Genomic DNA, 27780 nt, shown 5'->3' on the forward strand with positions numbered 1-27780 from the left:
CCTTGAGTGGGAAGCTGTACCCACAAGAGGGAACTCAGCCTGAATTTTCACTTCTAAAAACCTGGAAGAGGGTGAGAATGAGCACTCCCACTCACAATGCATGGTGGCTGACACAGCTCATGCCTCTCTTTTCAGCCTGACCTGCTATCCAGATCTGATGTGCGTGTGAGTCAGAAACTTTGGAATGTGAGGGAGTTTCCATCTTGCATTTTAACTCTGCCAGGACTTTGAATTTGCCACACAAATTCCCAAAAGACAGCAACATCCCCAGAATGTGCAGGGGCTAATTACCAGTACAAATTTCCAGGAGAGTATTTTGCTGACCAGTACACCAAATAATCCTACAACAGTGAAGAAAGAAATGTAGTGCTTTATCCCAACCCAGCCAGTGCAGGAGAGTTTAACCAGCAATAAAATCACATAGTGCAGCTCTGTATTCCTAGCTAGCCAGTCTGGCTGGTGGCTTTTCTCCCACAGTAAGCATGTGGTGAGGTGTCTGGACATCCAGTGCCATGCAACACTGCTTCTGCCAGTCTAGTGACACATTTCTGACTCTGCACTTAGAGAAATCTCACTGTATTTCCTCAGTGTCCAACACTCCTCCTGGGAAAGTCAGTCAACAAGGAGCTTTGATGGGAGCTGGAAGAGATGTTTGTTTTGGGCTCCCGTTGCCCTCTGCCCATGGATTTTCTCCTGCAGCATTGAGATCTTCATGTTCTCGTTGTGTTCCATGCAGAAACAAGGTCCTTCTCCAAAGGGAGAACACAGAGGAGAGATCTTGTCCTAGGAGCTCAGAGCAGAGTTTATCAGGAGCCATTTGCTCTCTCCACACATTTGCCTTACCTTTCAGCTTCTCTTCAGTGTCACTGTCTGATTCACTGTTTTCATCTGTAACTAGGAAAAAAAAAAGAAAGAAAGGGGAAGATGAATTAAGGAAAGTCTATTTATAGCTGTGCATTTCTTATCACTGGCATGAGAAAGCTGGGACTGGCAACTTCAGGGGGAAGCAGTTTAGGTCCCAAGGGCCTTGTTCTTTTTAAGGGTGCACATACCCACAGATATTCAGCTTACCAACCCTGATATCTTCCCATTCATTCAGGGATAAAACATCCAAACCAACAACAAAATCAATTTTAAACAGCCAGAAAAGTTGCATAAAGAATAAAATGCCAGAACAGTATAAAGAATAAAATGCCAGAACAGTATTTTACCCAAGTCTGTATAAGCACAACATCAAGGTAAAATCCTTATTAATATGCAGTAGTTTCTGGGACATGAGATAAAACCAAGAAAAGAAAGAAACAAACAAAATTGTCAGACTGAATCAGATTCAAGGTCTATATGGTCCAATGATCTATTTCTCTGAATGATGCTATAGGGAGGGGTATAAAAAGTCTGGGATGTTTCCCCTGAAAGTTCATACAAACACACTCATCCACCCTGTGGCTGTCTATGCTTTATGAAATAGGATAAACAGTAACAAATAATTGTGGGAAACAAATAGAGGTGGTCACCTTCTGCTGGATATTAAAGTGTTTTGGAAAAACATTCTCTGTTGGAAAGACACAATCTTTATTTTTATTGAGATGAGATGCTTAAAAGTAATTGCTCTGAAGTGTCTGAATGCTTTGGGCAAGTTGTTAATTGACAGTGGGAGGCTGAAAGTCTCAATCCTGCTATGATGGAGATGGTCCTACAGTCAGTTGCAGAAACCCTGATTCCCAACTGATGCTATTTGTTTATTGGGATGGTGAAAGAACCAGGGCTGTTCCAAAATCTCCTGTCTTCCATTGGACAGTTCACTGAAGTGACACATTCCACAAAATATTTTGATCTCAACAAATCAGAGTTTTTGGACAGAACATTCCTCTCCATAGCTTCCAGCATGTTCCAGAAATAAACATCAAAAAGAGGGGACATGTTTGGGGTGACCTATAAGGTTATCATGCACGGCCATGGACTGAAAATGAAGCAAGAAAAACAGAAAACTTCCATTTTAACCAAAGGGCAGAGGAACAGCCCTTATCTTACCAAAAAAAAGAGTGGAAACCCCAACTCAACCTTAGTCTGGACTGCAACAAGTTCTAGAAAGTGTCACATAAACCACTAAGGCAGCCTAAAGTCCACGGCAGGTCCTCAGAAAGTCTTAGAGGTATGATGATTTGAAGCTCCTTTACCTTTCCCTGAATTGCTCTCTGTAGACTGTGACAATCTCTTGACACGTTTCTTTCCCCTCCGTGCCTCGTAAATGGCATTGATTTTCAACACCAGCTGCTCAGCAAACACACAAACAAACAAGGTTAATTTCTTCCCCAGGCAAGAAATTGAGTTAGAATTTTGTGCAAAGTGCTCTTTATCCCAACCTTGGCCATAGTGAAACTCTTCCCTTGATGGTGCAGGATGCACAATTCCCAGGATCTATGCTGTACTGCCCGTGTTCACTCTGGTACAGCAGAGCCCAGCGTAACAAACCCTGATGAAAGGCCACACCTTAATGCACTTCCACACTGTGCAGCTGTACTAGCTACACAGAGTCCATCTCTCCATACCATGATCCACGCTCCAGGGAGCACCAGAGGGTCTCTTGGCAACCTGTCCTGGTCTGCAGGTTTGGAAGCAGAAAACTGGCTGGAGGATGACTGAAGAAATTGAGAAGGGTGGAGGCCAGTGATACTGAAATATTTTACACCAGTGGTTTCCTTTGCAAATCCTGTAATCCCTGTGCTCCCAGCTGGCCAAGAGAGAGGATATTTCAGTGTTGGGCAGTGCTGGCTTAGTGGCTCATTCAGTGCCTCTGGTCTCTCTGTCCATTCCTGAAGGGCAGGGGAATTGCAGCAGAGCCATGCCAGGCTTTCTGCTTGAGCAGACCTGCCTCCTTCTCAAGGTGCCAGGCAGGAGCAGTGGGATATGGCCACAGCATTCAGGTTTATTCCATAAATAATTATAATAAATTCAGATTCCAGATTAACATCCATACATGTCTTGTGAGCTCAAGGTAAGACAGGCCCACCACCTACTTGGTCAGGCAACTCTGAACACAAATATTGAAGTGGGAGGCAGGATGGTCTGATGTGGAAGTGCAGCCTTCACCCAGATGCTCAGCTCAAGCCTCAGGTGATGCTGCCCTTGACAAGCAGACCTCAGTTCTGACCTGGCCCTGCAAGACTGCTCAGTGGCACTGTGGGGTAAATAAACACTTGGAATCCTCTCTTCCGTTGACATAAAAGTATGTGTGAACACACAGACAGAGCTCAAGCCCATGCACAGATGTGAAGACATACTGGGAAAGAAACCCTAAACATTTGCAGTCTTTGGCTCATTCCTGAAAGGCTGAGGCACACAGAGAGGGCATTCAAAAATCAGATATGCAAACATGAAAACAGATCTGGCAACCAGGAAACAAAGAAGATACACAAACACATCCCTTTTCCCCCAAATGCAAACTGTGGGTTTGGAAAAAAATCACCACAGACTGTCCCTGGTAGCCTCTGCTTGTCCTGCAAAGACCGGGATAAGCAACTGTGTTTTTATAACTGTGTTTTTGAAACATTCAATAGATAGACTGCTGCCAAACCTCATTTGGATTGAATACACATCCTGCCAGATCCGAAAGAAAATAAAATTTAAATGGAGTAATGCTGTATCCAAGTAAGAAATAGGAAATGTTGCTGCAGAAAATGCTCATAACTGCAGACAAGTCCTTTTGTCACCCAATTGTCATTATGTTCATTCCTCACCTATAGTCACACCCTAAATTATAAACAGCCAGTGCATCAATCAGAACAAGCAAAGAACAACAGATTTCCAGGAGGAAACAAACACACAACACACTGACAATTTCTGACTGTCCCATCCAGGAAGCACAGAAGGAAGTATGATGGGGTACATCTTCTGCAAGAGATGAACTGCTTCTTTCCTCTCTGACATACTTCAATTTCTATCCCAAAATTACAATGCCTTTTTTTTTCTTATTATGAAATCTCATATGGAAAACTAACTTCTTTGAAAGGTGCAGACATGTTTATGTGCCTTCTCCTTCAGGCAGAAAGGGCGTTAAACACAAGTCAAGTCAACAGCAGCTAACTTGCAGGGATGCCACACTCTGAAAACTAAAGAAAACCTGGTCTCATACTCACATTCCTGCCTGGAAGAAGCCAAACAAAAAAGACAAAGCCCTAGATATACCTTGGGAATCTTCCTTCTCCTCTTGCCATTCTGAGAGTCTCCCAAGGAGAAGAAGGTGTCATCTGGACTGCTGGGGGTCGAGGGAGGGCTGACTTTGGATGGTGACCCAGTCCCATCCCGGCTCAGTTTCCGTATGTCCGGCAGTTTGAAACTCCGCCGCTCCGAGTTTTGTCGGAAAAACATGGGTTTGGAAAGCAACTGGAAATGGAGGAGAAGGAATGAATGACCACAGAATCTTGTGTGTCTTTACTCCATTGCTTACATTTCATATCAGTAAATCCAGCAGGGCAGCCACAGCACTCAGTTGTCAAAACAGCCTGAGAATGCCCACGGATTTCTGCACATGCAAGAAACCCATGCAGCTGCCAGGCTACATCTTGGCCAGCAATTTAACCAGCCCATTTTCTTTCCAGAACAGAACACAAGCTCAGGGGTTGGCCAAGAAGGTCTTGCTCCAGTGTGGAAAACAATCTCCCAGGATTTGGGTAATCCAGAGGCTGGGATTGTAAACAGGACAAGACTAACCAACCAGTGAACCACAGGCACTTGGGATAAGGAGCAGCTAGCCAGGAGGGACAGAGAAGCTGCGAGAGCAGGCAAAAAGCACTGTCAGTAATGGCTGCCTTTGTCAGGAGCCAGAATCAGATATTTCAAAGGGTACAAGAAATGCTGTTAGACAATCATGGAGACTGCTTTCCTCCTAAACTCATTAGCAAGTTTGGTGGGAGTACAACAGAAGATGTTTAAGTAGCAGAGTGAAGATCCTAAAGTCTCTGACCAAAAATAGCATCAGAGAAGTAGAAAGCTAAGCTCCAGATAAAGAGGGGCAAACTACTTCTCACCAGAAAGATGCTCAATAAGAACACTTTTTATCTTCTCCTACAGAATTTCCCAGTAGTTATGACAAGGTAAATTGCACCTTCTGTGGGAACAGTATCTTCACTGCCAGAGGATGTATCTGGCACTAAGAAGTGTGGGGGAGAGTTTTCCAGCCTAGTTCTGAACAATTCACAGCAGCACCTTGACTGTAGCTGAGGCAGCACCACCATCTGCCTCCACCAGCAGACATACTCAGCAGTTACTAGTGACACCAATTAATCCATTCAGATTAGCTCAGGTGTCTCTGGATTTGGCAGAAGATGCTCAGGTCACAAAAACATTTCCCACCTACAGAGAAGTCATGTAAAAATGAGGCTGTAAGGAGTCTTTGCACTCAAGAATCCCATTCTGCACCAGGGATATGAGCTGCTACATCTACAGTAGTCCTTAAAGTCTGTCCAGACCCATTCCCCATCACTGCAGCCTGGCCAGGCTCTCCAGCCGGATGAATGCTGCAGCTGCAGACCCAATAGCTGCCAAGAGAGCTGCAGCATTTCTTTTCTGACTGATGCAGATCAGGGCTTTTAGACACCAAAGCACAGCAGAGTAACATAATGACTCCTATTCAGCTCTCCTGGTGGGAACAGTGTCTCTGGTGAAAGGCATTCCTGTGCCGCACTGCAGCCCCCTTTCCACAGCACATGTGGGAAATCTGGGTGCACGGGTGACTGCAAATCTGAGGGAGATCAGCCTCATCCCAACACTCATATACACATGGCCCCTTGCTGCTCTAGACGTAACTAGCAACAAGGAGAATGGATTGAGAACCACAGAACAATTTTTCCTGAATTATCCAAAGACACCTTAGTTGTTGATTAAGCTGTTTGGAAAAGAGCAGCATGTCAAGGAATGCTGCACATAAAACTTCTGAAAATGTTGGATAACAGCTCTAATAATAATTGTTACTTGGAAAGCATGAGAAAACTCTTTGGCCAGGAAAGCTGTGTTTAGATCCTTGCTATTCACTCTGGACCCATTTATTGCCAAGATGACTTTGGCTGTCATGCTGTCCCTGCTGTCCTAGCTTGGATTATCTAAACAGGCAACATGAATCAACCAAAGCAGCTCTGGAGGCTGAGAGAGCAGGGCTGCCCTTGGTAAACCCTGAGCTCTGAGCAAGAGGTGCCAATCAAAGCTTTACCTCTTCTTTTGGTTCCATGGACAAGGAGGCAAAAAGCCCCAAGCTGTGAGCCGGGCTGTGGTGGGGACACCCTTCTAGCACTAGCTCTCCACCCAGGGGACTGGCACTGCTTTACTTACCAGCAAATTGTCTCATGGAGAGAGCAGAAGAGGCTGCTGGGGGGAGGGGGGATGTGCTGCAGAGGCACCTGGGCACCAGCATGGGCAGACTGCACTGCCCAAGACACTGAGACAAGGCTACTGCAGGCCTTGATTACCCAAATACTTCCATGCCCTCTTTGAGGGGAGGAAGGTCTTCCCACACCACCAGGGAAAGCAATCCTGAAGTGAAAAAAAAGTGAAAGCAAACAAACCATTTATGTAAGAGAATGCTGGTTTGTTTTTTTAACCTCACTGAAGGGCAGTAAATCCCCTCTTATCACACTCTGTGGCAAAAGACATAAAGGAAAAATCCCTAACATGATGAAGGTGTCCACTTTTTCCACACAGCACCTGGATTTCACCCAAAAAGTTTCTGGAGCAGAAGAAGTGGCCATTTGAATCAAAGTACCTTTGTGGGAGTCCCAGGTACAGAAGAGGTGGGGGATGCTGGGAAGGTCAAGACACATTTCTTCCCCAAACAGCGGCTGTTGGTCTCGATGTCTTCATAAGGGTTTTCCTTTGATGGTGGATCTGCAGCAAAAAGCCAAAAGCAAAAAATTTTAAGTGCAGAAAATCTCTAAAAATCCATTTAGGGATCCACTGGTCTTCTCCCACCTCCCACCTCAGACATAAAGACCTGTTCTCAAGCATTCCTCCAATTGCTTCATTCTCTCCATAGCCCTAGAAGTCCAGCTGCTTGCTGGGCAGTGTCCAAATCCTGACACAGACAAATGCAGCCGTAGAAACATATCACAGATACTACAGATGGAAAAGACCCTGTGAGCCCTCAAGTTCATTTTCCTGCCAGAAGAGCTGTGATGTTTTCATGAACATTAGTTCATAAGTACATTTCCTTCTTTCCAGTCCTCTGCTTGGAGCTGCTCAATGAAACTGTGAGCTTAAGCCTGGCATGAAGGTCCTCTCTCTGTTTAAGCCCCAAATTTAGGGGCATGACATCTGGTCATCACTTACTTGGGGTTGAAGTGATGCCCTGCTCTTGGCTGACTGCAGGAAGATTTAATCCACACTGAACAGGGTGGATTATCTATCACACAATTCAGGATTTCAAACATGTCTACCAATCATGGAGACCTCAATCTCACATGCTGTACTTTAGAAAGAAGGAAGGATTAAGCCACTCAAAGTCAGGATGCTCCTCCCCTGGAGAAGGATGGAGGAGAGGGCACGTGGCACACAACACACACCTCTGAAGTAGATGTAGGTTCCTTCCCAGTAATTCTGGAGATGAGGTACACAACTAATTTGAGTTTTGAACACCCAAAATAATATGTAATGAACTTCTTATATGCCACTCTTCAGCAGTACTAGGGAATATAAACCTAAGTGTGTTCACAAAGAGCACAACTCTGACAAAGCAGGTTGTGACATCTCCACCCATGCATCTAAGAAACCACTGACTAAGGCTTAGCCCAAGCATCTGCACAGGCAAATGATATGTTATGAACCTTGTCTCTTCACTGCCCTCATTTCATGCCATATCCCAGTGGACAGCTGGGACTTGAAGCAACTGTCTTTCTCTTACTGTCACATAATGCTTGGCTGAAAGTAAAGACTGGAAGCTAGGGGTGCTGCACACCCCTGCAGCAGGACAAGAAATGGCTGTGGGATCTGTCTGACTGGTGCACTCCTACCTGCCTGCCCAGCTGGGGCAGGAGTGCAGCTGAACTCTTCAGACAAAGACAGAAACCCAAGCCTTTCCTAGCACTGTCCTCTCCAGTAGCTGGTGACACCCAGCACTCCAGCAGGGATCCAAATTCACCACGGAGAAGGCAAGAAGGTGTGACACCAGCAAAGCAAGGCTGCACCAACACTTGGTCAGCAAACATTCTCCTGTCCCTGAAACTGGCTCCACTTTCTAATTTCAATGGCCTCTTTCAGTATTGAAAATGTACTTCAGCTGTCATGCAACTAGGAAGACTGGAGAAAAAAAGGACAAGCTTGGATTCTGCTGCCTGTCCCATCCTCAAACTGCTAAACAAGTCCAATTAGCTTCAGTCTAGAAGAAAGAACACAATTTCCCTCTTTTTTACAAATAAACCTTGTCATTCATCAGCCAGCTTCCAATATTCCAGGTAAGCAATGGTGAACAGGGGAAGAGAGGGTGCATGAAGGAAATCTGTGTGACTCGCTGGGAATTGGAACCATTACCCCACCAGCAGCTGAACCCTCCTAAGTCACACATATGAGTGTGTGTATGTGTGTGCTTGCACGTCCTGATGGACACATGTGATGGTCTGTGGGCCAGCAGCAGTGTCCTGTGGCTGAAGTCTTGCTTCCCCCTCCACTGGTGAGGTTTTCACATGATGTTTGTCTTGTAGATTAAACAAAACCGCACTTGTCTGTGGTCTTGTGAAAAACAAAACCGCAGCTTTTTATTTTGAGTTATCTCCATCCACCCCTTTTCCCAAGCTTCCATGGTAACACCACCAGGATTGCAGGAACCAATTAAAGATCACTGACTCCAGGCAAAGCCTTAACATGCAGCAAGAAAACAAAAAACAAACATGCTCTATTAGCTGACAATTACCTATAACTTTGTTTTCTTCTAATCTTTGCAAGTAAAAGCTGGAGGGGAGAGGAACTTCAGGCTGATATTTGAGTTCCCTGCACACTTGGGACATGGGGGTGTGCTTGTGTTTGAATAGATGGATTTGCCTTCACAGCCACTCTGTAATGCTATCCATGTTATTCCAGCTGACAAGGTGACCCTTACTCAGTGGTTTCTGAGACCTCCCATCATGCCCCAACACAAAAACCCCACAGCAGCTGCTTAGACACTCCCTGCTCCTTTGGCCCCTCAAGTGAAGAGAAGGAAAAAAGCAAACACAAGGCCCTTAGCTCCACAAATGAGGCCAACAGCTTCAAAAATGTCAGAAAGGATGGATTAGAATTGCCTTTTCTGCCATTAGCCCCAAAGGAACTTGATTCCTTTCAGAGTCCTTTCTCATTAAATATGATCAGATTTTATTAATATCAAAATAATAATGCCTGGCCTGCTCCTGAGAAAGTGCAGCTCCTCTTCTGCTGAACAGCCACAGAGCACCTTTGTAGGATTACAGCAGCATGGCAAGACCTGATGCAGCTATTCCCTTCTTAATCTGCTGACCTCTGCAAAGAGATTTATACAGCACCAGCCTACAGCTCCTAAAACTCATTAAGGCTTTTTAAAGGGGGACACTTCTATGTTCCAAAGGCCACATAACTTACAATATTAAAAAACCCTATATAAATGGAGAGGGCACAGGAAATAGTCTTTAAAATGGCATTGATCTGACACTGAAGTTAGAGAACTAAATAAAACTCAATTTCAAAGAGCGTGGGACCCAGTTTCTTAATTGCAATGGTACCTGAAGCCATACACAATCCTGTACCTGAGCTGTGGAACTGACTTCAAGGCTCTGTTTTCAGACTGTTTGCATCATCTCAGCAGTGACAAAATCACCACAATGGACAGATCAGAGCTGTGAGAACTAATCCACGGGACAAAAGGAAGGCAGAGAAGATACGCCAGCAAAAAAATAAAAGCTGCTTCCCATATGCCTCAGGTTTATCTTTGAAGCTGATGAGCTTTGAAGTACCCCATCCATTTTTCTTATTACTTGCCAGTAATATGCGCAAAACGTGTCCTGGTTTACATTTGGATAATAAACACACTTTATTCAGCACCTCAGCTGAATGCCTGTTGACCACGAGTCCCCGCTACTCAGGACTAGCAGCCAGCTCCCTCCCCTGTGCAGGGTTCCTACCCAGGATGTCTTCATAGACGTTCTCCTCAGATAAAGTGCGTGTGAGGGCCAGCTTGGTCTGCGCGTACCAATCCACCCGGCCGTGCTCGGATGACGACTGCAGCAAGTCTTCAAACTCATACGATTTCCTGCACCACAGAGGGGGGAGGAGGGGCAGAGAGGAGAGTGATGCAGTTAACCAGCATTTATAACCAAATTACAGCTAATTCATTTCTCCAAAGTGCGACACAGCTGGCAAAATAAATCACTGAGAACGTTTGGCTGCGTCATCCCATATAAAGCGTGAAAAAGCAATACTGAGATCGGCTGTTTTTATCAGCCATGCAAATAAAGGCATTTGGGGGTGCCATAGATAATCTGGGTTGTTATGGCAATAGCACACTGTGAAGATGCAAGTGTGAAATGGCACATCCTGGAACACTGCACAGAACCATAGGACATGAGAGGTCCAATTTACAGCACAGATGCCACCCACAAAACGTGTAAGAGGGCCCCAAAATCAGCTCTCTGAGCAGCAGAAAAAAACAAAACTTGCTTGTGGAATGGTGGGAAGGGTAAAACCGTGCCCTCCGTGAGCAAACCTAGCAAGTTTTGATTTCCTTTCTGCAATGAAGCCAGGAACTTTCAAGTGACAATTTATCCAGAGGGCATTAGAAAAGCTGTGTATTTTATGATCTCCACCCCAAAAATGTGTGACAATCATGTGGGAGGAGATAAAAGGCAAGCAAGCACTCCAGAAGAATATATACACATCAGATTCACTGAGGTTTACTACGGACAGTGAAAATGTTGCAGTAGAGACTAGAGATTATCATTCCAAACACTGTTCCAGACCAGCTGTGGTCATTTTGTAATTAAGTAGGGTTTCTCCTAAGAAAACCAAAACAAAACCCCAAGTCCCTCAATTTTGAGCTTGAAGGTTAAGCCATGTAATACAGTGACCTTAAATCTGCCATGACTTATCCCTCCACAGTTACCCTGTGGAGTAGTGCTGGCCACTCATACATTCTCAGAGACATGACTGAGTGCTGATTATGCTGGAGATTCTGAGCAAAAAGGAAAGATTTGTCTCTCTCAGAGAAAGATGGGAAGGTGGGACTCCACCGTGAAGACCAACAGCTCCATGAAACACAGCCCCAGTACCTGTGGTCAGTGTTGTTCTTGTGCTTCCCATTCCAGAGCCTCCTGCTGACAGCTGATGGGGGAGGAGAGGAGGGCAGAGGAGGGGGAGGAATGGATGGCAGAGGGGGTAAGTTTCTTTTATTCCTAACTGCTGGCACCCAGTCCTCTTCCCCTTCATGTTTGAAAGTCCGCCGAGGCTTGGGCAGTGGGTTGATGAAGGGCTTCTTCTCTGGCACCCCCGGCTCTGTGTACACATTCTCCACCGTGCAGTGCTTGGATTTCACATGAGAAGTTCTTATCTCTTCTAGAGTCCCAAAAATCGGCTCACTGATTTCAGAGTCCACGCCAAGAAGCCTTTTGTTGAGCTCAGCCCCATATACGCCCTCATGGCCCTCAGGAGCGGCGTGCCCTTGTGCTGCCTTCTCCTGCAAGCACTGTGGGGAATAGTAAGTACCAGGCAACTGTGGCTGCAGCTCTGCTGAGCCATCTTTCAAAGCCTGCTCTAGCTTCTTGACCTGACTAAGCACTGAAAGATTCTCCTTCTGGACCTCCCACTTCCCACCTTTCACTTCCTTGCATTTTCCAGGGCTGAACTCCATTTCCTCATCCTTCTGCGCTTCCCCTTTTCGCTCTGCTGCTTGCCCTGTGCCTTTCTGAGATCCTGCTTTCCGCTCATTCTCTTTGCCTGCCCCTTTGCACTCCAGTTCCCAGCTCATAAGTCTCTTGGTCTCTGCTTTCCGAGTCACCAGTGCTTCCCCACTCATTTTCTCAGTTACACAAGGCATCTTGTGCTCCTCTTTAACTCCTGCCTCCTCCTCCCTGCGAGGAGCAGACTGCGTTTCCTTTTTCCCTTCCCATTCTGAAATTTTGTCCTTGATGCTGAAGGACTTATTCCTCAAGCCAATTTTTCCAGTTGACTGTGTATTCTGAGTGCCTCCTATCTGTCTCCTGATGATTTTATTGTTTTCTTTGACATTCAGATCCACAGACGGGTCACTGATGATCATTTTAGGACTAAGCATGTTCTGCTGAAAGCAGTCAAGCCTTGGATCCAGCATCAAGTTCTCCAAGGCTCCCAGTGGGTTCTTCACCACAGAAGAAACTGGTTTAGCTTCAGGTGTTGAACCCAGGGCAACAGAGGTACCTTCAGAACATTTCTCACTCAAAAATCCACACAGAGGTTCTTCTAATTCCTTCACAGCTGCTGTATTTGTTTTATCTGCAAGCTTGATCCTGCATATCAAAGGCAAAAAGGAAAGAGATATTCACTGCCATTGCTCATCCTTGGTTTAGTTCATCAGCTCCTCAAGCTTTACTCATAAAGGTGGTGGCAGAGGATGCTCAAACCAAGCACTTGACATGGGCTTAAAGGGGAGGATTCTCAGGGAAAGGTCCTTCTAGCCAGAACATACTGCCCTTCTCTCGTTAAAACCAAGATGAGGTTGGAAATGAAGCCTTTCTCTGTGGAAGAAGTAAGCTGCAGGTTAGAGAGGTAATTTTTGTACATCAGACATGCTGATACCAATGAGAGCTTCACCAATGTGCATGCGTGTGTGTGCAGAAGTGCAGCAGAGCTTTGGACATCATCTGGCATTAAGCAAACAAATGCAAAATGGACCAACTGCAAACAACAGCAAAATTACTGCTGTAACACAGAGCATATGGTGCAGCTGGCATTCCTGTAGTGCCTGCTCAAAGGATCTCTCTCAGTCCATTCTAATATTCCCCAAATGCATATTGATGCCCAAAGACTGCACTTTTATTATTCCATTTCTATGGGCTCTACCATCCCAGTCCACACATGCACTTAGCCCCCCCATGCACTCAGGCACACTCCCACAGCACCCAGAAACCATTCAACATTCTCAGATTAAACATCTTCACTGTTGGGTCCGAAGTGCAACAAAAATTCCAAATATACTTAGTCTAGAGATTTCCAAGTGTGTGATACCACAGTATCAATAATGTGATATTTTGTCAATATCCTGCTGAACAGGCAGTTATTTCAAAACAAAATGTTTCTGAACTGAAGCACTTGGCTACGTCTTTGAGGTTTGCCTGGGCTTGGGAAAGAGCACCAAGACAACAAAAGGTAATTACTGGGATGCAAACCCATATAATTAGACCCATTTAATCCCAATCCCAACATTAAGATTCAACTTGGGAAATCATCCCATTAACTTAAATGTGTCAATTGTGCCTCTTCCAGAACTTTGCAGTCTTGTAGGAGCATCCCTGGGGATACCCTGAGAGCTGTCAGGCCTGGAGCTTTGTCCTGCAGCTAAGCAGTGCTCGGCTGTGGTGCAAACTGAGCCTGGGACAGGTTTCTGAGAGGAAACAGGACCTGATGCACACCTGCTCTTCCTCAGCCTCACAGATACTTAACTCCTGGCTGGGCAGTGACACTGTGCCTTGGTTAAGAGCTGGTGCTGTGAACACCCCCAGCTTTCCCAAGTCGGGCATCACAGTGCCATGGTGGTTGGACCTCAGAGCAGAAGCCACTCTGCAATGGGTGGGGACAGTGGGGCTTCTCTGAGAAGTCTCTAGGCTTAAAGACTTCAAGTGCAGGCAGGGCAAACAATGACAGAGCACAAGTGGTCTTGCCTTGGAGCAGACCTTTTCCAGCACTGTGAGCCTGGAATATTAGAAGTCTGACAGGAGGATTTAACACACAGAATTGCAAGATGGGACCTATGGGGTGTGTTTTAATGTGGGAGGAGAGAGGGACAGGGCCCAGCAGAGAGGAGGTTTCCTTCGTTTGGTTCTCTCTGTGTTTGGGATAATAAAGACAAGCAAAGCACACTGGCACTGGAACATGGAAAGCTCTCACCTCTCACCAGACTTGCAGACAGCCACCCCAGACTTGCTGCTCACATCGGCCGCCTTGCTTGCTGTCATCATGTCAGCACACAGCAGGGCAGCAGGTCACCTGCAGATAGACACAAGGAAGAAGCATTGCTCTCTGCTCAGCATCCTTCTCTTTTCCTTCTACACACACACATACGTTTCTCCTTGAAATCCAGGAGAGGAGCTGAAGCAAGACATGACAGCTGCCTGAGGACAGCCCAGGCTCCCACCCTTGCAAAACGGGGAGAGGGGTGACAGCAACACGCCTCAGAAGTCCAGTGAGGAGTTGACAGTTTTTGAAGGCAAAAATTGTCTTTGACTCAGCATCAATTGCTGCACCTTTAATTAAATATGGAGAACATTTCAAGAAAGCTTTTATTGTTGTCAAAATCTCATCAGATTTAGATTTTTTTTTTCCCCCTTGCAGAAGACTAAACCAGAACCAATTTCATAACAACCCGTGTTAAGGCCACAAGTCTGAAGTGGCTGCTGAACATACAAGACTGTCACAACATTTGAAGCTTGGGATAAACAATTTAGCCTGAAGAAAAACTTGGGAAAACATTTTAGCCTGAAGACACACTGCACTGCAGCCACTGGTCTTCTCTCTGGTGGACCATGTTAGCCTGCTACTGATCTCATTTCAGAGCACAACTCCTTGTGGGGATAAGATAAATCATTTACAAAAATGGGTCATTCTGTTTGCCTCATGATTTCTAGCACTCTTAGAATGACTGTCCTTCTCTTTGAGTGCCACTGCTACCCAGTGAAGGCAACAGACTCCATCTCCATTTTATTGTGCTGCAATGCTCTTTTTTGATAAATAGAAAAAGGAAGAATTACTCTGTTACTCTGCAGCACCATCTCTGCTCACTTATCAAGGTGGTCTGCCTGCTCTAAAGCATTGCAATGACAACAGGCTCACCATCTTGTAGGCAATACTTGGAAAAACCTCTCAGATATCCTCACCAGCTGGTCTGCCAGAGGCTGCCCTGCCATGCCTGGCATTTGACAAGACCAAATGCCTCTTGTCATTAAAAAAAACATATTGCCCAATACACCAGAAACAGGAAAGAACAAAAGGATCTCTCGTTTCCACTGTTCAAGTTTTTGAGCAGAGAAAGGAAAAAGGGGGGCAGGGGTGGGGGAAAATCAGTTTTGTTTGTTCACTGTTTTCTCTCCCTCCTTTTATTCCATCCTGGCAATGTTCCTGAGGCGAGGAGTGAACTCTGGGTCAACTCAATGTGTACACACTCGGGGCAGCTCATTGCTTACCATTTAGCAGACTCTTTTCCCAGACAATAAACCCCCTTGGCTTCTCTCCCTCATTAGTAACTGGAACAAGCACCCACTTCAGACACAGAGCAGCCTTGCAATACTGTCAAGAAAATTTACCAGCCCAAGGACCAAAATCTATTCATCCATCCGTTAACTGTTATGGATTGAAAATAATGAAAAACTAACCATACTTGTGGCCTTGGCCAAAGAATGACTCACCCAGGCAGCCAAAGCAGATTCCTGCAAAGCTGCAACAGAGTGTGCTCTGCACTTGGTTTACAACATCCCTAGAGCAGGGATAGTCTCTTCACTCAGCACTCATTTCGTGCCTTGAAGCTCCTCGTCACTGCCTTTAGCGGGTAGAAATACATTTCTTGTGTTCACACACACAATCCCTGTGGCTCTGCTGAAACATGGAATGTTCACTGGGGATGCACTCCTCTGTCTTCATGAGATCTCCCAGTTTCCCCATCAGGAAACTCCATCTCTCAGCCTTTTCCACCAGCCCCCGAACAAACCCTGTTTGAAAACAAACATCTGGGTACCAGCAGATGTGTGCTGGTGCTCGGCACAGCCAGCTCCCTGGCAGGCCTCCTGTGGGACAGGCCAAAAGCAGATGATACAGACTAAGAGGTGCACTTGTTTCTTCCTCTGTGGTGGATGGGACAGACTCCATCAGCCCTGATTTGCAGAAGTGAGCCACAAAGCAGCTGCTGAGTGCTGCAAGAGTCTCATGGGAAAGGAGCACCACTGCGAGCAGCAGATGAGCATGACTTGGAACCAAGGGCAGAGGGACATCTGTCCCTCCCAGGCACAAGTGTGGCTGGAGTAATCAAAGCAACACACCCATACTAGGCAGATTAAAGGGTGGTCCAGGAGCTTCCAAAGCTGTGACAACAGCCAAGTACCTACTGATACCCCCACTGACAACACACACTGCTTAGGGAGTGAAGTCTTCCCTAAGAGATCCATGGGCAGCTGTGCCTTCCCTCTGAGCAGCAGGGCACATGGTGCCCTCAGCATCACCTAGAGGATCATTGCAGCACGTTAGCTGGTTCTGCTCAAAAGAGTAAATATTTATCCAAACACGTCAGAAGACAATGAGGGGAAAAAGAGTCACCTCTGGAATAAAACAGCAGAAAATAGTAAGGTACCTCTCAATAAGTCCAACAATCAAATAATTTCCTGGGGCCAAGCACAAGCCCAGATGAGCTTCAGAGGTGACATGATTATCTCTTCCAATAATAAGATCACTAGAAATAACTTGCAGGCCTGACCCACAGGCACTGCCAACACCCAGAGCAGAGGAATTGTGATGGCAATAATGGAAAATTGCCTCCAGCAGACAGAGAATATCTACTTTTCTTTTCCAGGTTTTGGCTCCACAGGACACCCAGAGCTAACACAACAGTTCATTGTGAAGGGCAAAGGGAGCTCTTGTCCTTCCTGACTGCCCACATCTCTCCTACAATCTACCCTACAGGCTACCCTGTGTGCTGGCTCAGGCCCTGGGGAGCATCTCTGTGACCTGCTACAGCTCACTGAGAGTTTCTGACAAAGCAGCACATGGAAGGGGCCCAACACAAACCCAATGTGCTACAAGGGAGGTAATGAGGTCTTGTGCACAGGGGGCAGAGGGGAGAGAGCACAAAAGAGCATGTGTAAGGCTGGGGAAGGGAGACCTTCCAGAGGCTGAGAAGTGTTATCTGAAATGCTTTGCTTTCCTGCCTCACGAGCAATGTGACCAGGGCCCTACAAACTGCCTGGAAGAAACAAGCAGGGCTGAGCTCCATTAGCAGGAGACCCAAGAAGGACAACCATCAAGCTGGTACTTCTTGACTGCTTTCTCTAAAAACCACACAAGAACTTTCTAGCAGCAATGGGAGGCACAGCCCTGCAGAACCAGAGCCTGAGGCCACTGCACCTGGCACGTACATCCTGGAGCAGGACATCAAGGCCATGAAAGGGGAGAGAAGATACTGAGCCCCATCTGGAGAACCTTGCCACTGCAATTTACTCCCTGCCATTGTTCGGGGGAACAAAGCAGTCATCTGATAGTGTTTCAAAATTAAACTGGGAGAGGAAGGACAGGGGAGGAGGCGGGAGGAAAGAGGGAGGGGAGGGAGCTCTCAAACCTGTTGGCTGGGCCCTGGGAAGGATGTGAAGTCTCCCAGCAGAAGCCTCTCGGCCTATCTCCCACATGCACTCGGCCTCACAATTCCCAGGGCCATGTGATAGGGGCTTCCTGCTACCAAGTGGAGGGAGACCTACCCCGACCTCTCTCGTCCAAACAGAGTTCCTGCCTGCTTTGTGTTCGCAGAGAGGCGTTTGTTTACTGATCTATCATTGGCATGCAGGAAACAGCCTTGACATGAGCTGTAATCATCTGTCTCCAGCAATAGCTGTTTGGCTTTCTTCTAATTTAAGTTTTCCTCCCGCCCCCCTTCCCCAGTGCCCTCTTCCCCACTTCCGATCCAAGCGCTTTTGGAGTACGCACATCTGGTTCAGGGCACGGGATACAATGCAATGTTTCCAGAGCAACCAGTGAATAAAAGAGAGGCACACTCCCACCCTCAAAGGGCAGAGAAGGCTTCCAGAGGAACACCTCCAGGGAGAGGAAGACACCAGCTTTGCCCTCTGCACTTGGTGCAGCCACCAGACGATGACAAAAGCCGGGGGAGCGCAAAGGCCCTGCAGTCCACATTATTGGAAATGCATACAGCCAGCACACAGGTCACACACGGGGAGCCTTGGCTCTGAGAAGGACAGGCAGCAAACATCTCAGGCCTCCCTTCTTTGCAGCTTTGTTTGTGGGGAATAAACCAAGCATACCCCAAAGGTGGTTTTGGGTATTACCCTTACTGCACGCTGGAGACCACATCTCATGGTTTCCTTTGCTCTGTCTGCTCTGCGCCTCCCAAAAATTTCATTCATGTCCACATATGTGGCTGATGCATATGAACAGCACATATGCTGGTGCATATGAACAGCAAAGCTTCACAGCAACAGGAGTAACCTGTAGCTGGTCCAACCAGAAGAAGCAGCTGCTTCTTCTCCATGAAGAAAAAAAGACATGTTGTGTTTCTCCTTGGTGCTCAAAACCTGAGTAACTCTGAGCAGCCAAAGCCTACAAGTCACATCTCCCTGCTCTGGTGCTTTACACAACAAAGGGTGCAGCATAAAGACAGCAACAAGGAGGAAACAATATATAACATATATACACATATAAAGAACAGGAAGGATGCCAAGAAGACAAAACACTAACAGGAAAAACATGAGTAAGGGGAAACCAACAGTTAAAGACTTCAAGGCTCCCTCCCCCAGCCCTTGCTCTGTTTGGAGCCTGTTTTCCTTTGGGGGAAGAAGCAGGCATGAGGATGCGTGCCTGTGCTCACACACACACAGCCACAGCGCGGGCCTCCGTGCACAGTGGAGGCAGTGGGCAGTGTGCACGTCCCCAGCGTGAACAAACTGCCTTCCCGAGGCCGCTGGCAGAGCGTAACCTCAGGGAGCAAGCCCCTGCTCAGCAGGGAGGACACAGTCAAGCAGGGATGCAGCCAGAGCTGAGATGGGCACCAGGACCCAGGAGAGGCTCCCTTGGTGAAACAAGATGCTTACAGTAGAGGAGTCCCTAACTGGAGGTGCCCAACACCAACCCAGCAGCAAGGCACGGGTTTCCTCAAACTTGAGCTCCACAACATGTGCCATGAGCCTTCCCTAGCTGACAGCCTGAACAGCTTCTCCTCAGAAAACTTACACTAAGTCCACTTCTTTCCTCTCCTGGTCAGTCCTGCAGACGGACCACCTCCACAGCAGCAGGGCTTCTCAGAAAGGATCAATCAGCTTAAGCTGATGAAAAAAAAACATTTTTACCAAGAGGGTGACCAAGAGCAGAGAGATGGTGGAGGCTCTGCTCTTGGAGATACCCAGTACCCAACTGGACAACGTCCCAAACAAGCTGCTCTACATGACCACACTGGTAGCATGGGGCTGTACTTGCCACCTCCAGAGGTGCCTTCCCTCCTCAGCTACTCTGCCATCCTGTGCTGGGCACAGTCAGCTTAGGCCAAGGTGACCTCTTTGCAGACATTGATTGTCCTGGCCACGTGAATCTTGTGAAGACTGAGGACACCAACAGCAGGGTTCATCACACTCGTAATGGGATCCTAATTGTAGATAATTCTAGATAATCAGGGCCAAGTCACTTGTTAAAGAGAAAAAAGCAGGATAAATTTATGCAAAACATATCGATAAAGGACCAACAATGGGAAGTGACATGCTCCTACAGTATCTTTTGGAGCCAGATCCTACACTGCCTCCTATTCCCCTCACCCCATCCTGTCCTAATTTTTCCCTTTGATCTATCATATCTTACACCACAGGGCTTACAAGGGGGTCAGGAGAATCCCATGTGTCAAAACAAACTGAATTTTCAAAAACCCCGAGTGAAATCGAGGTATCACAACCTCTGCCTTTGTGCAACACCCCACGTCAGGGGAACAAGGCTGCAATGCCAGGAATGCAGGAACTGGCCGTGTCCAGCAAAGCTGTGCTGGGTGTTAGGACATGTCTTTTATTTTATGATATAATTCAGTCTACTGACTTTCTCCCTCTCTAAGCACACAGAACAAACTCTGCCTGCTTATATGTCTTTAACCTGACTGAAAAGATTACCATGGCTCAAGGGCCTGCCCTGCTCCTCCCTTGGCTTCCAGCAAGGTGGTCCCGTCCCTGCCCTTGGTAAAAGACATGCCTGATCACATCTGATGGTTGCCATTGACTAAGGGTGTGCCTACTTCTTTCCTCCCTTCTTGCTTTTGCTTTGTATAAGCTCCCATGCTTGTAAAGCTCTTTCAAGCTAGGATGGGCTCACAAGCTGCCTGGTTCAACTCCCTAAGCCAGCAAAGAAACAAAAGGGGGGGAAGCACAACATTTTCTGCTCAGATAGCAACATCAGCCACCTGTCTGGGAAAACCTAATGAGCACTGAAACACATGGAAAGAATCATAGAATGATTTGGGCTGGAAGGGGCCTTGAAAATCATTGAATTCCAATCCCCCTTGCCAGGGCTGGCAATAGGACTCTGCTTGTAAAGAAGTTAACCCTCAGCAATGAGAAGAGGGAGCCAGCAGGACCTGCTGTGGGCAGTATCAGGAGGTTACTCCAGGTCTCAACTTCATCCTGATACTATCCTTATTCTGTAGTAAAGCAGATGGACCCTTGAGAAACTACTCTCACCTCTTGTCCATTACTTCCTTCCACCAATCATTTGCTGAAAGTTCTAGGCCAAGCTCCCCAGGGATATCACCAGCATCACCTGCCTGACACCAGGAGCTGGAAGGACAGCACATCTGGTAACAAGGTAGCTCTAAAAACCTCTGCTGACCATGTGCCAGCTGAAACTTTCTTCCCCTGGAGCCCTGGAAAAGTTTGGGTAGAGATGACTCAGGAATGGGAAAGGACAAATTCCTGATCCAAACAGCACTTGTGTTTCAAAGCAGAAGATAAGTTTTCTCAAAAGAAAAGCCTGATTTTCTTTTCAAACACAGGGGAAGCAGCAACAATTTTCTCCCCAGGCTCCACGCTAAAACAGCTGAACATTTTGGCTGAAGGCTTTCAAAAGTAATTCAGCCAGAGGCAATGCTCAGCATGGAAAAGTGCAGACTGAAACAAAAATAAAATCTTGACCTGAAGACAGTAATCAAAAACAGGGTCTCACAATATGAATTGTCTTCTGTTAAAGGTGGGGCTTGTTGCACCCACTATTATTAAGCTTGTCCCACATTTCCCATTGTTTTATTTTCTCTTTGTTCCTCCCTCTAAACACATAACAGACAGAAAAAAAAAAAAAAAACCAACCCAAAGGGTATTTCTTCAGTTTCCTTCAGTCAGACACACCCTCAGCTGGAAAACACAGCATTTTCAGGGTTAGTGGTGGGATGTTTCATGACCTTGTCAAAAAACCCAGAAACACTCTTTTTCTAACTCACTACCCCCAGTCACAGACTTAGTCCTGCATGCCTAGAAAGTAAATACTGCTTTTCATCCTGGTGGCAAGAATGGTTTGTATGACTGCTTAGAGACATGATGAGTCTTAACTCCTGCAGGTAGGTTAACAAACAGTAAGAAAAAAGTTGCATGGAAAGGAATATAATGATTCAGTATTTTCCAATCTGGCTGCTAAAATTACTGCAATGCTTAATGGAATTATGTGTTTCAGGCTATGCTTTCTACAAGGAAGTAATGAAAAAAGAATTGAAAAAACACTTGTAATTCCAGATGAGGAAACCAAGACTCTGGGAAGTAAGGGCAGGAGTAGAGGACACCCGTTCTGGGACAGTTCCTGGCATTACTAGATCGTCTCCCTGTGTTTAAGGTCTTGTGTGAGCATTTGTGTGTACACAGTGGGGTTGCTCATCCCCTTTGAAGGGGTGATAATATTTGCTTTTGCTTTGCAGCCTAAAAAAATGAAAATTCAGTTACTTGAAGTTAAGGCTGAAGAAGACACTGGTTGTGTGTCCTTGCCTGCAGATTATATCAGTGGAGATGGTGATCAATACCTGGTTTGTTTGGCTTTGAAAGTATCCACAGAGAAGATGACTGTGGTCAATACAGAATAAAACAAAAGAAATATGGGCCAGATTCAAACAAGCACTCATCTGCCAGCAGAATTGTCTATCAGCCACACAGACGGACAGGATTCCACCAGATGCAGTGGAACTAGCTTCAGGTCCCAACAAAGTCAAAAAGAAATGGCAAATATTCATTTCTACCCGTGCAGCCAAGTGATGTAGGTGCTTTTCCCTCCTTTGATTGGAGTGCTGTGTTACAAACATACCAGTCCTACTACACCAGTAAATCACTTCCAGTGTAAAAGAACTGGAAAGTATTCAGGGTTATTATGCTTATAAGAAACTCAAACATCTGACAGCATAGGAAACAACCTGTCACTAAAAAATAGTGTTCAGCTCATGAACCACACTGGAATTCATTTTTGATGTGGTGAGATAATCTCTGCTATTCTAACATAAATGGGACCCAAAGAGGTCCCTTCGAGGAGCAAGTCTGCGAAGAGTTTCCTGGCAGGAAGATAAATTATCTCACATTCAGAAAGGAAATGAGAGCATTAAAAAGAAGAACCTCAACTTCTTCCAAAATAAGTTATCATCAGGGAGACAAATGGAGCCTCAGCTAATCTCTCCTTCAGTGGCCTTCACCCTGCAGGATGCTGACTCGTCCCTCCTGATGTGGATTTAGCACACAGCTTCCTGAAGTGTCCATCACCACAACCTTGGGGCACCATCTGCATGCTCCATGAGACCTTCCTGTACCCACCCCAAGTCCATGACCTCCCACTACAGTCTGTCTCTATCAAGCATCACCTTCTCCGCTCAAGCAAAGAGTCACCCACAAATCGCTTTTCGGTTCAGGAGACCCCACTTCCCTCTGTCTCCTCTAAGCTCCTCTTTGCTCCTACCCTCACTCTCCCACACATCTTGGCCATCACAAAGGCAGAACCTGTTTATGGCAGACCTTATTCTTTATGGAAACCTTCCAACCTCAGCACAGCACATCATCCCCTCGCCCAGCCTTCCTGAGCAGACAGCAGGGCCAGGCAGCACGTGAGCTGCCCAAGATTTGGCCAGCACGGGGAGGAAGCTCACACAGCTCCAAGGAGGAATAAACCTCTGCAAAGAGAGCTTGCATTTATTTATTTTTCCAGAAGGAAAGCCACTCTCTGTGGGTGTGTGCGTGCGTGTGTGCGTGTGTTTGTGTCGGGACAATGGGAAAAAGGACAGTGGAGCGGAGCTGCCAGGAAACAGTCGGCCATCTGCCCGTGCAGAGAGCAGTTTTTCCTTTCCTTTTGTATTGAGAGGAATGGAGCTGAGAGCCGCCATCCGCCCGTGCCGGGAGGAAACCTAAGCGACTTTGCTTTGCCAGGGAGAGGAAGCGTGGGGGAGGGAGCCCGCCCGGTCCCTGTGGTTAAGCGGTCATTGCACTCACGGCCAATAAAAGCGGGGGAAAAAAGCCCTACCAAAACCCCCAAATCCTAGGGAAAATCACTCTTCCTCCTCCACCCTTTCACATGCGGTTAGATCCTTCCTCCCCGGCAGGGCGATCCCGGGCACAGGACGGGGTTCGGAGGGCGATGGAAACCGGCACAAGGAGTTCCCAGCACAGGCACCCGGACAAGAAAGCGACACAGAGAGAAAATCAACCCACATCACTGTGTTGCTTGTCCCCCCGCACCCTCTCCGTAACCAGGAATTTGGCAACCTGAGCACAAAACAACGTGAGGGACGACCCTTTGCTCTTGCAAGGCTCCCCAGCCCCAGCAGAAGCCCAGCAAAGGGCAGAGCATAAGGAGGAGTGTGCTGCAGGTAACCATCCGTACATTCTGCCCCAGGGGCTCCGGTACAGCTTCTGATCAGTAACACTTTGTTAGAGAGGGGGGGAAAGGTCTGATCTCCTGGTATGTCAGGCAAGAATGCTGGAAAAATATCATGATGGCTTGGTGGCATATTATTCTGCCACTTGTTGTGGTAGAAAAGCCCCAGGGAAAGAAAGAAATAAAATAGAGAAGGACAAAATTTTCAAAAGTGACTACATGGCTTTGAAGTTTAAGACCCATTTTCACAACCAAGGATCAGATTTTTTTAAAAACAAACATTCCTACTAGGCTTGCACTTACACTTGCAATTCCATCTCTTATTTTAACTCCCAAATAAGTCCCAGCTTTGACTGAATTAGCTCCACATTGTATTCATGTGGCTCTTAGGGACATGGTGAGGTGGCCGACTTGGCTGCTTTAGGTTAATGGTTGGACTCCATGATCTTGGAGGTCTCTGCCAATCTAAATGATTCTGTGACTGTAGCTAACATTTTCAAACAATTGTAAGCACACATGCCTTTTTTGCTGACTGCGACAGGACACAGGTCTAGGTATGGCTGGGAAAATCAAGAGCACATTTCTCTGCACCTTTGTGCACCTACGCAAACTCTGCTGCTCACCACGTGCCAGATCCAGCTCCACAGAGCTGGCAGAGCATGCTAATGTGGGAGATGTCTCAGATAACAGATCACAGCCCTGAAAAGGGAACTTCCAGAAGAAATAATTACTCTACATATGTCTAAAGAGCTTCTTCACACCTGGCAGCTTGGAGGACAGACTGACACAGTGATGCTGTAAACCTAAGCATGTCCCGGTCAGGTCTGAACTGACACCTGTGTGCCCCATCCCTTCCAGAGACATGACACAAGTTTCCACATTCTGTTGTGACTTTTTAATAATTTTTTTTCTCATAAAAACAAAACCATTGGTGTAGCACAGTGTGTGACCTGAAGCAAATTCCTTGGCTGTTTTTTTCTTGGTGGGATAAGAGACAAGATGAGAAGGAACATAGAGACTTGATATACGGAAAAGTCTTTTTTTTTACTATGGGGATAAAAGAGCTCTTTTCACCACGAGGAAAACAGAGCTCTGGAGCAGCCCTGCTGTCTCCATTACGGGAGGTTTCCAAGACCCAACCAAAGCCCTGAGCAATCTGAGCTCAGACCTAAACCTATTTGAGAAGGAGACTGGAGTACAGGCCTCCTGTAATCCCTCCAAATCTGGATTATCCTATGATAAAAGATCGTGAATTACTGTAAAAGTGAGTAACCACTCTCATTTTCTCTGTGGAAAATAACAATAAAAAGTATCTCTCAAAACATTATTACTAGACATTTTCCTCTCCTAGTGATACTTTTTTGCCTTCCTCCAACCGATCAGCAAGGAAGCAGTAAAAAATAGCTGCCAAAACAAGATATATAATTATGCTATCCCTAACACATTTCTACTGTCTTTTGTCCCTAGTCATTCTGCAGTGCCTAACAAACTTCAACAGCTCCATGGAAGCCACAAATCCATCAATAATGCTGCCTTGGCAAATACTGATGAGTGCTGTAAATTTTCACTATTAGAAAAGGAAAATATTTTCTTCCCAAGTTCATTCCACTTTCAGAGATCAGGGTACAATTTTTTGAAAATCTTAAAGTTATTTCATAACTAAATCAAAAACTAACCAAGCAACCAACTACTGAAGAAAAGTGAGAAATACTGAAAGCATTTATTTGGGAGACTTGTTTTTTTTCCTTTGCTGAAGTGTTCCTTTGGACTTCTTGCAGCAGAAAACCTAAAAACTGGAGCGTTATCAAACAAGCACATACTGTTCACTACTCTCTTCCAAGGGATGTGTTACAGCCAATACATACATAAAGGACTTTAATTTCCATTGTTTACTTTCTTTCACATACATCTCACTGCTCAATAATGGAGCAAAAGCAGAGCACCCATGTACAATTGTCTCCATTAGCCCTTATCTCACAACTGAAGCAGAGCTATTTGTACATAAGCTTCCAATCCAGAGAATGTGCATCCAAGTTTTGTATTCCAGGGTAACCACTAGGGCATACTCCACCCAAGATGTTTGGATGTTGTGCTGGACTGGGCCCTGATACTGTTTATTGTGCACAGGAAACACTCATTACTACAAAGCGCTGACTGCGTTTCACGAGGGCATGTTTTACAGAACAAAATATCAAAGTAGGAATCTTCTGGAGTTAAACCCTTTGCAGAAGCCCTGTCCCTTGAACTATTCAATAAACATCATCCCCTTTCATCTTAAATGCTCATAAAGATGCCATTTCCAGTCCAATGCAAGGGGAAATCCCAGCTGCACTGAAGGTGACTGCAGTGATTATGGTGTGGCTTCCATTTCACCCTCCACATTCACCTCATTTCTGCTCAGCCCCAAACACAGAGGTACCTATAGAAACACAAGCACAGCCCCCTCCGCTGAAGTCCATAAAACCTCTTTGGATGGGATGGGACAACTCTTACAGGTTCTCATATGATGTTTAAAGAATAGAAGGGTTTCCTGCAGGGCAAGAGATGAGGTCTCCTACAGTAAAGGGCCAGCACTAGAGTGACCCACCTGGCATAACACCCTGATGATTTGCAAGTTCCTCTATGAAATTCCCATCCACACTGTCCCAAAAGCATCAGCTTTACACACTCGGCTTTGAAGATCTGGCTCAGGTAAAAGGTCTGTCTGTAAAAGGTTTTTTCCCTCTGTTGAAAACGGCGATTGCAGCAAATGCACATTTTCCATAGATTAAATACTCCATGAACAGGCCAGTTAGATCACAGAAGGCTTTGGGTTGGAAGGAACCTTAAGGATCATCTGGTTCCAATCCCCCAGCCATGGACAGGGACAACTTTCACTAGATCAGGCTGCTTAAAGCCCCATCCAGCCTAGCCTTGAACATTTCCAGGGATGGGGCATCCCCAACATCCAGAGACAGGGCATCTCTTGCAGTGCCTCACCAGCCTCACAATAAGGAATTTCCTCCTAACATGTAATCTAAATCTCCCCTCTTCTGGATTATATTTTTTTAGATATTTCTCACCAGAACCACATTCTTTATACAAAGGTAGAAGCTGCCCAATGCTGCTTCAGTTGTCTGCAGTTGAATACAATGGATATTTGATAACAACTCTATTTTCTTTACTGAAAAGAGAATGCCTACAGACATAACTAGAAAACTAAACCAAACTTGATCTTTTAGGGGGAAATTCCCCAAACATTTTCTTCTGTTAGAAGAGGAACAAGAAGAGCTTAAGTAATGCTATACTTGATTTACTTCTTGGTTGGTAAGAAAAATATTTGGCATTCAAGTAGGCATTCTTCTTCCCATCTCTTCAGCATGTAATAACTCAAATGTTCAGACTGCATAGCATCTACTTAATAAAAATTTCCTAAGTGGGTTCACTGCATTGATGTTAAAATGATAACTAAGACACAGGAGAAATTTCAGCCCTGAAAATAGGTTAGCAAGAAGTTATCTTTGCTTATATGGCTTCCCAAGCAAAATTAATATTAGTGATGCACAGTGTTTGCAAATACAATTATCACATAAAACTAGGAACACTCTCAAGAGGCGATTTGTGCTCTAAAAGTACTCTCTCCTCCTGAAGTAACATTTCACAAACTCTGAACCGCAGTGTAAAAGAGCCTGTTTCTCTTACCTGATCAGAAATGCTCCAGAAAATAACTAATCTGGTCAAGATGCACTCACATACTTGAAATGCAGCTGCACGGTCTCAGCAATTCAATTTGCATGAATAACTAACAGATTGAAGTGCTGCTGGATGAGTGAATTACTTACGGTTTCTGACTAACTTAAATAATTTTTGCCAAGTTTGATCTAAATCAGTATGCCCCCAAAGAACCCCAAACCCAACAGAGAGAAACTTTCAAGAAAACATCTGAGGTAATCTGAAGGAAGCTTAGAAGAGTCAGGTTCTTTACTGTGAAATGACATTACTTACCAAAATTTAGCTAAATTGAGGGGGTGTGTGTTAAACCCTCTCTTTACA

The 27780-nt window shown here is 45.9% G+C and overlaps 1 protein-coding gene across 1 annotated transcript in view; it reads right to left on the reverse strand.

The window, feature by feature from the left end:
• Nucleotides 1–27780, reverse strand: part of DENND2A (DENN domain containing 2A) — a 57266-nt gene that overhangs the window by 20352 nt on the left and 9134 nt on the right. Inside the window, exons 2-8 of the mRNA XM_038153799.1 lie at nucleotides 14065–14163; nucleotides 11256–12467; nucleotides 10113–10240; nucleotides 6755–6876; nucleotides 4186–4383; nucleotides 2178–2271; nucleotides 844–894 (exon numbers count right to left, since the gene is read on the reverse strand). Of these exons, the coding sequence (XP_038009727.1) occupies nucleotides 844–894; nucleotides 2178–2271; nucleotides 4186–4383; nucleotides 6755–6876; nucleotides 10113–10240; nucleotides 11256–12467; nucleotides 14065–14135 (1876 nt within the window). The 5' untranslated portion in view covers nucleotides 14136–14163. The remainder of the gene's footprint in view (nucleotides 1–843; nucleotides 895–2177; nucleotides 2272–4185; nucleotides 4384–6754; nucleotides 6877–10112; nucleotides 10241–11255; nucleotides 12468–14064; nucleotides 14164–27780) is intronic.

The sequence above is a fragment of the Motacilla alba genome, chromosome 1A, assembly GCF_015832195.1.
Source record: "Motacilla alba alba isolate MOTALB_02 chromosome 1A, Motacilla_alba_V1.0_pri, whole genome shotgun sequence".
Taxonomy (NCBI): domain Eukaryota; kingdom Metazoa; phylum Chordata; class Aves; order Passeriformes; family Motacillidae; genus Motacilla; species Motacilla alba.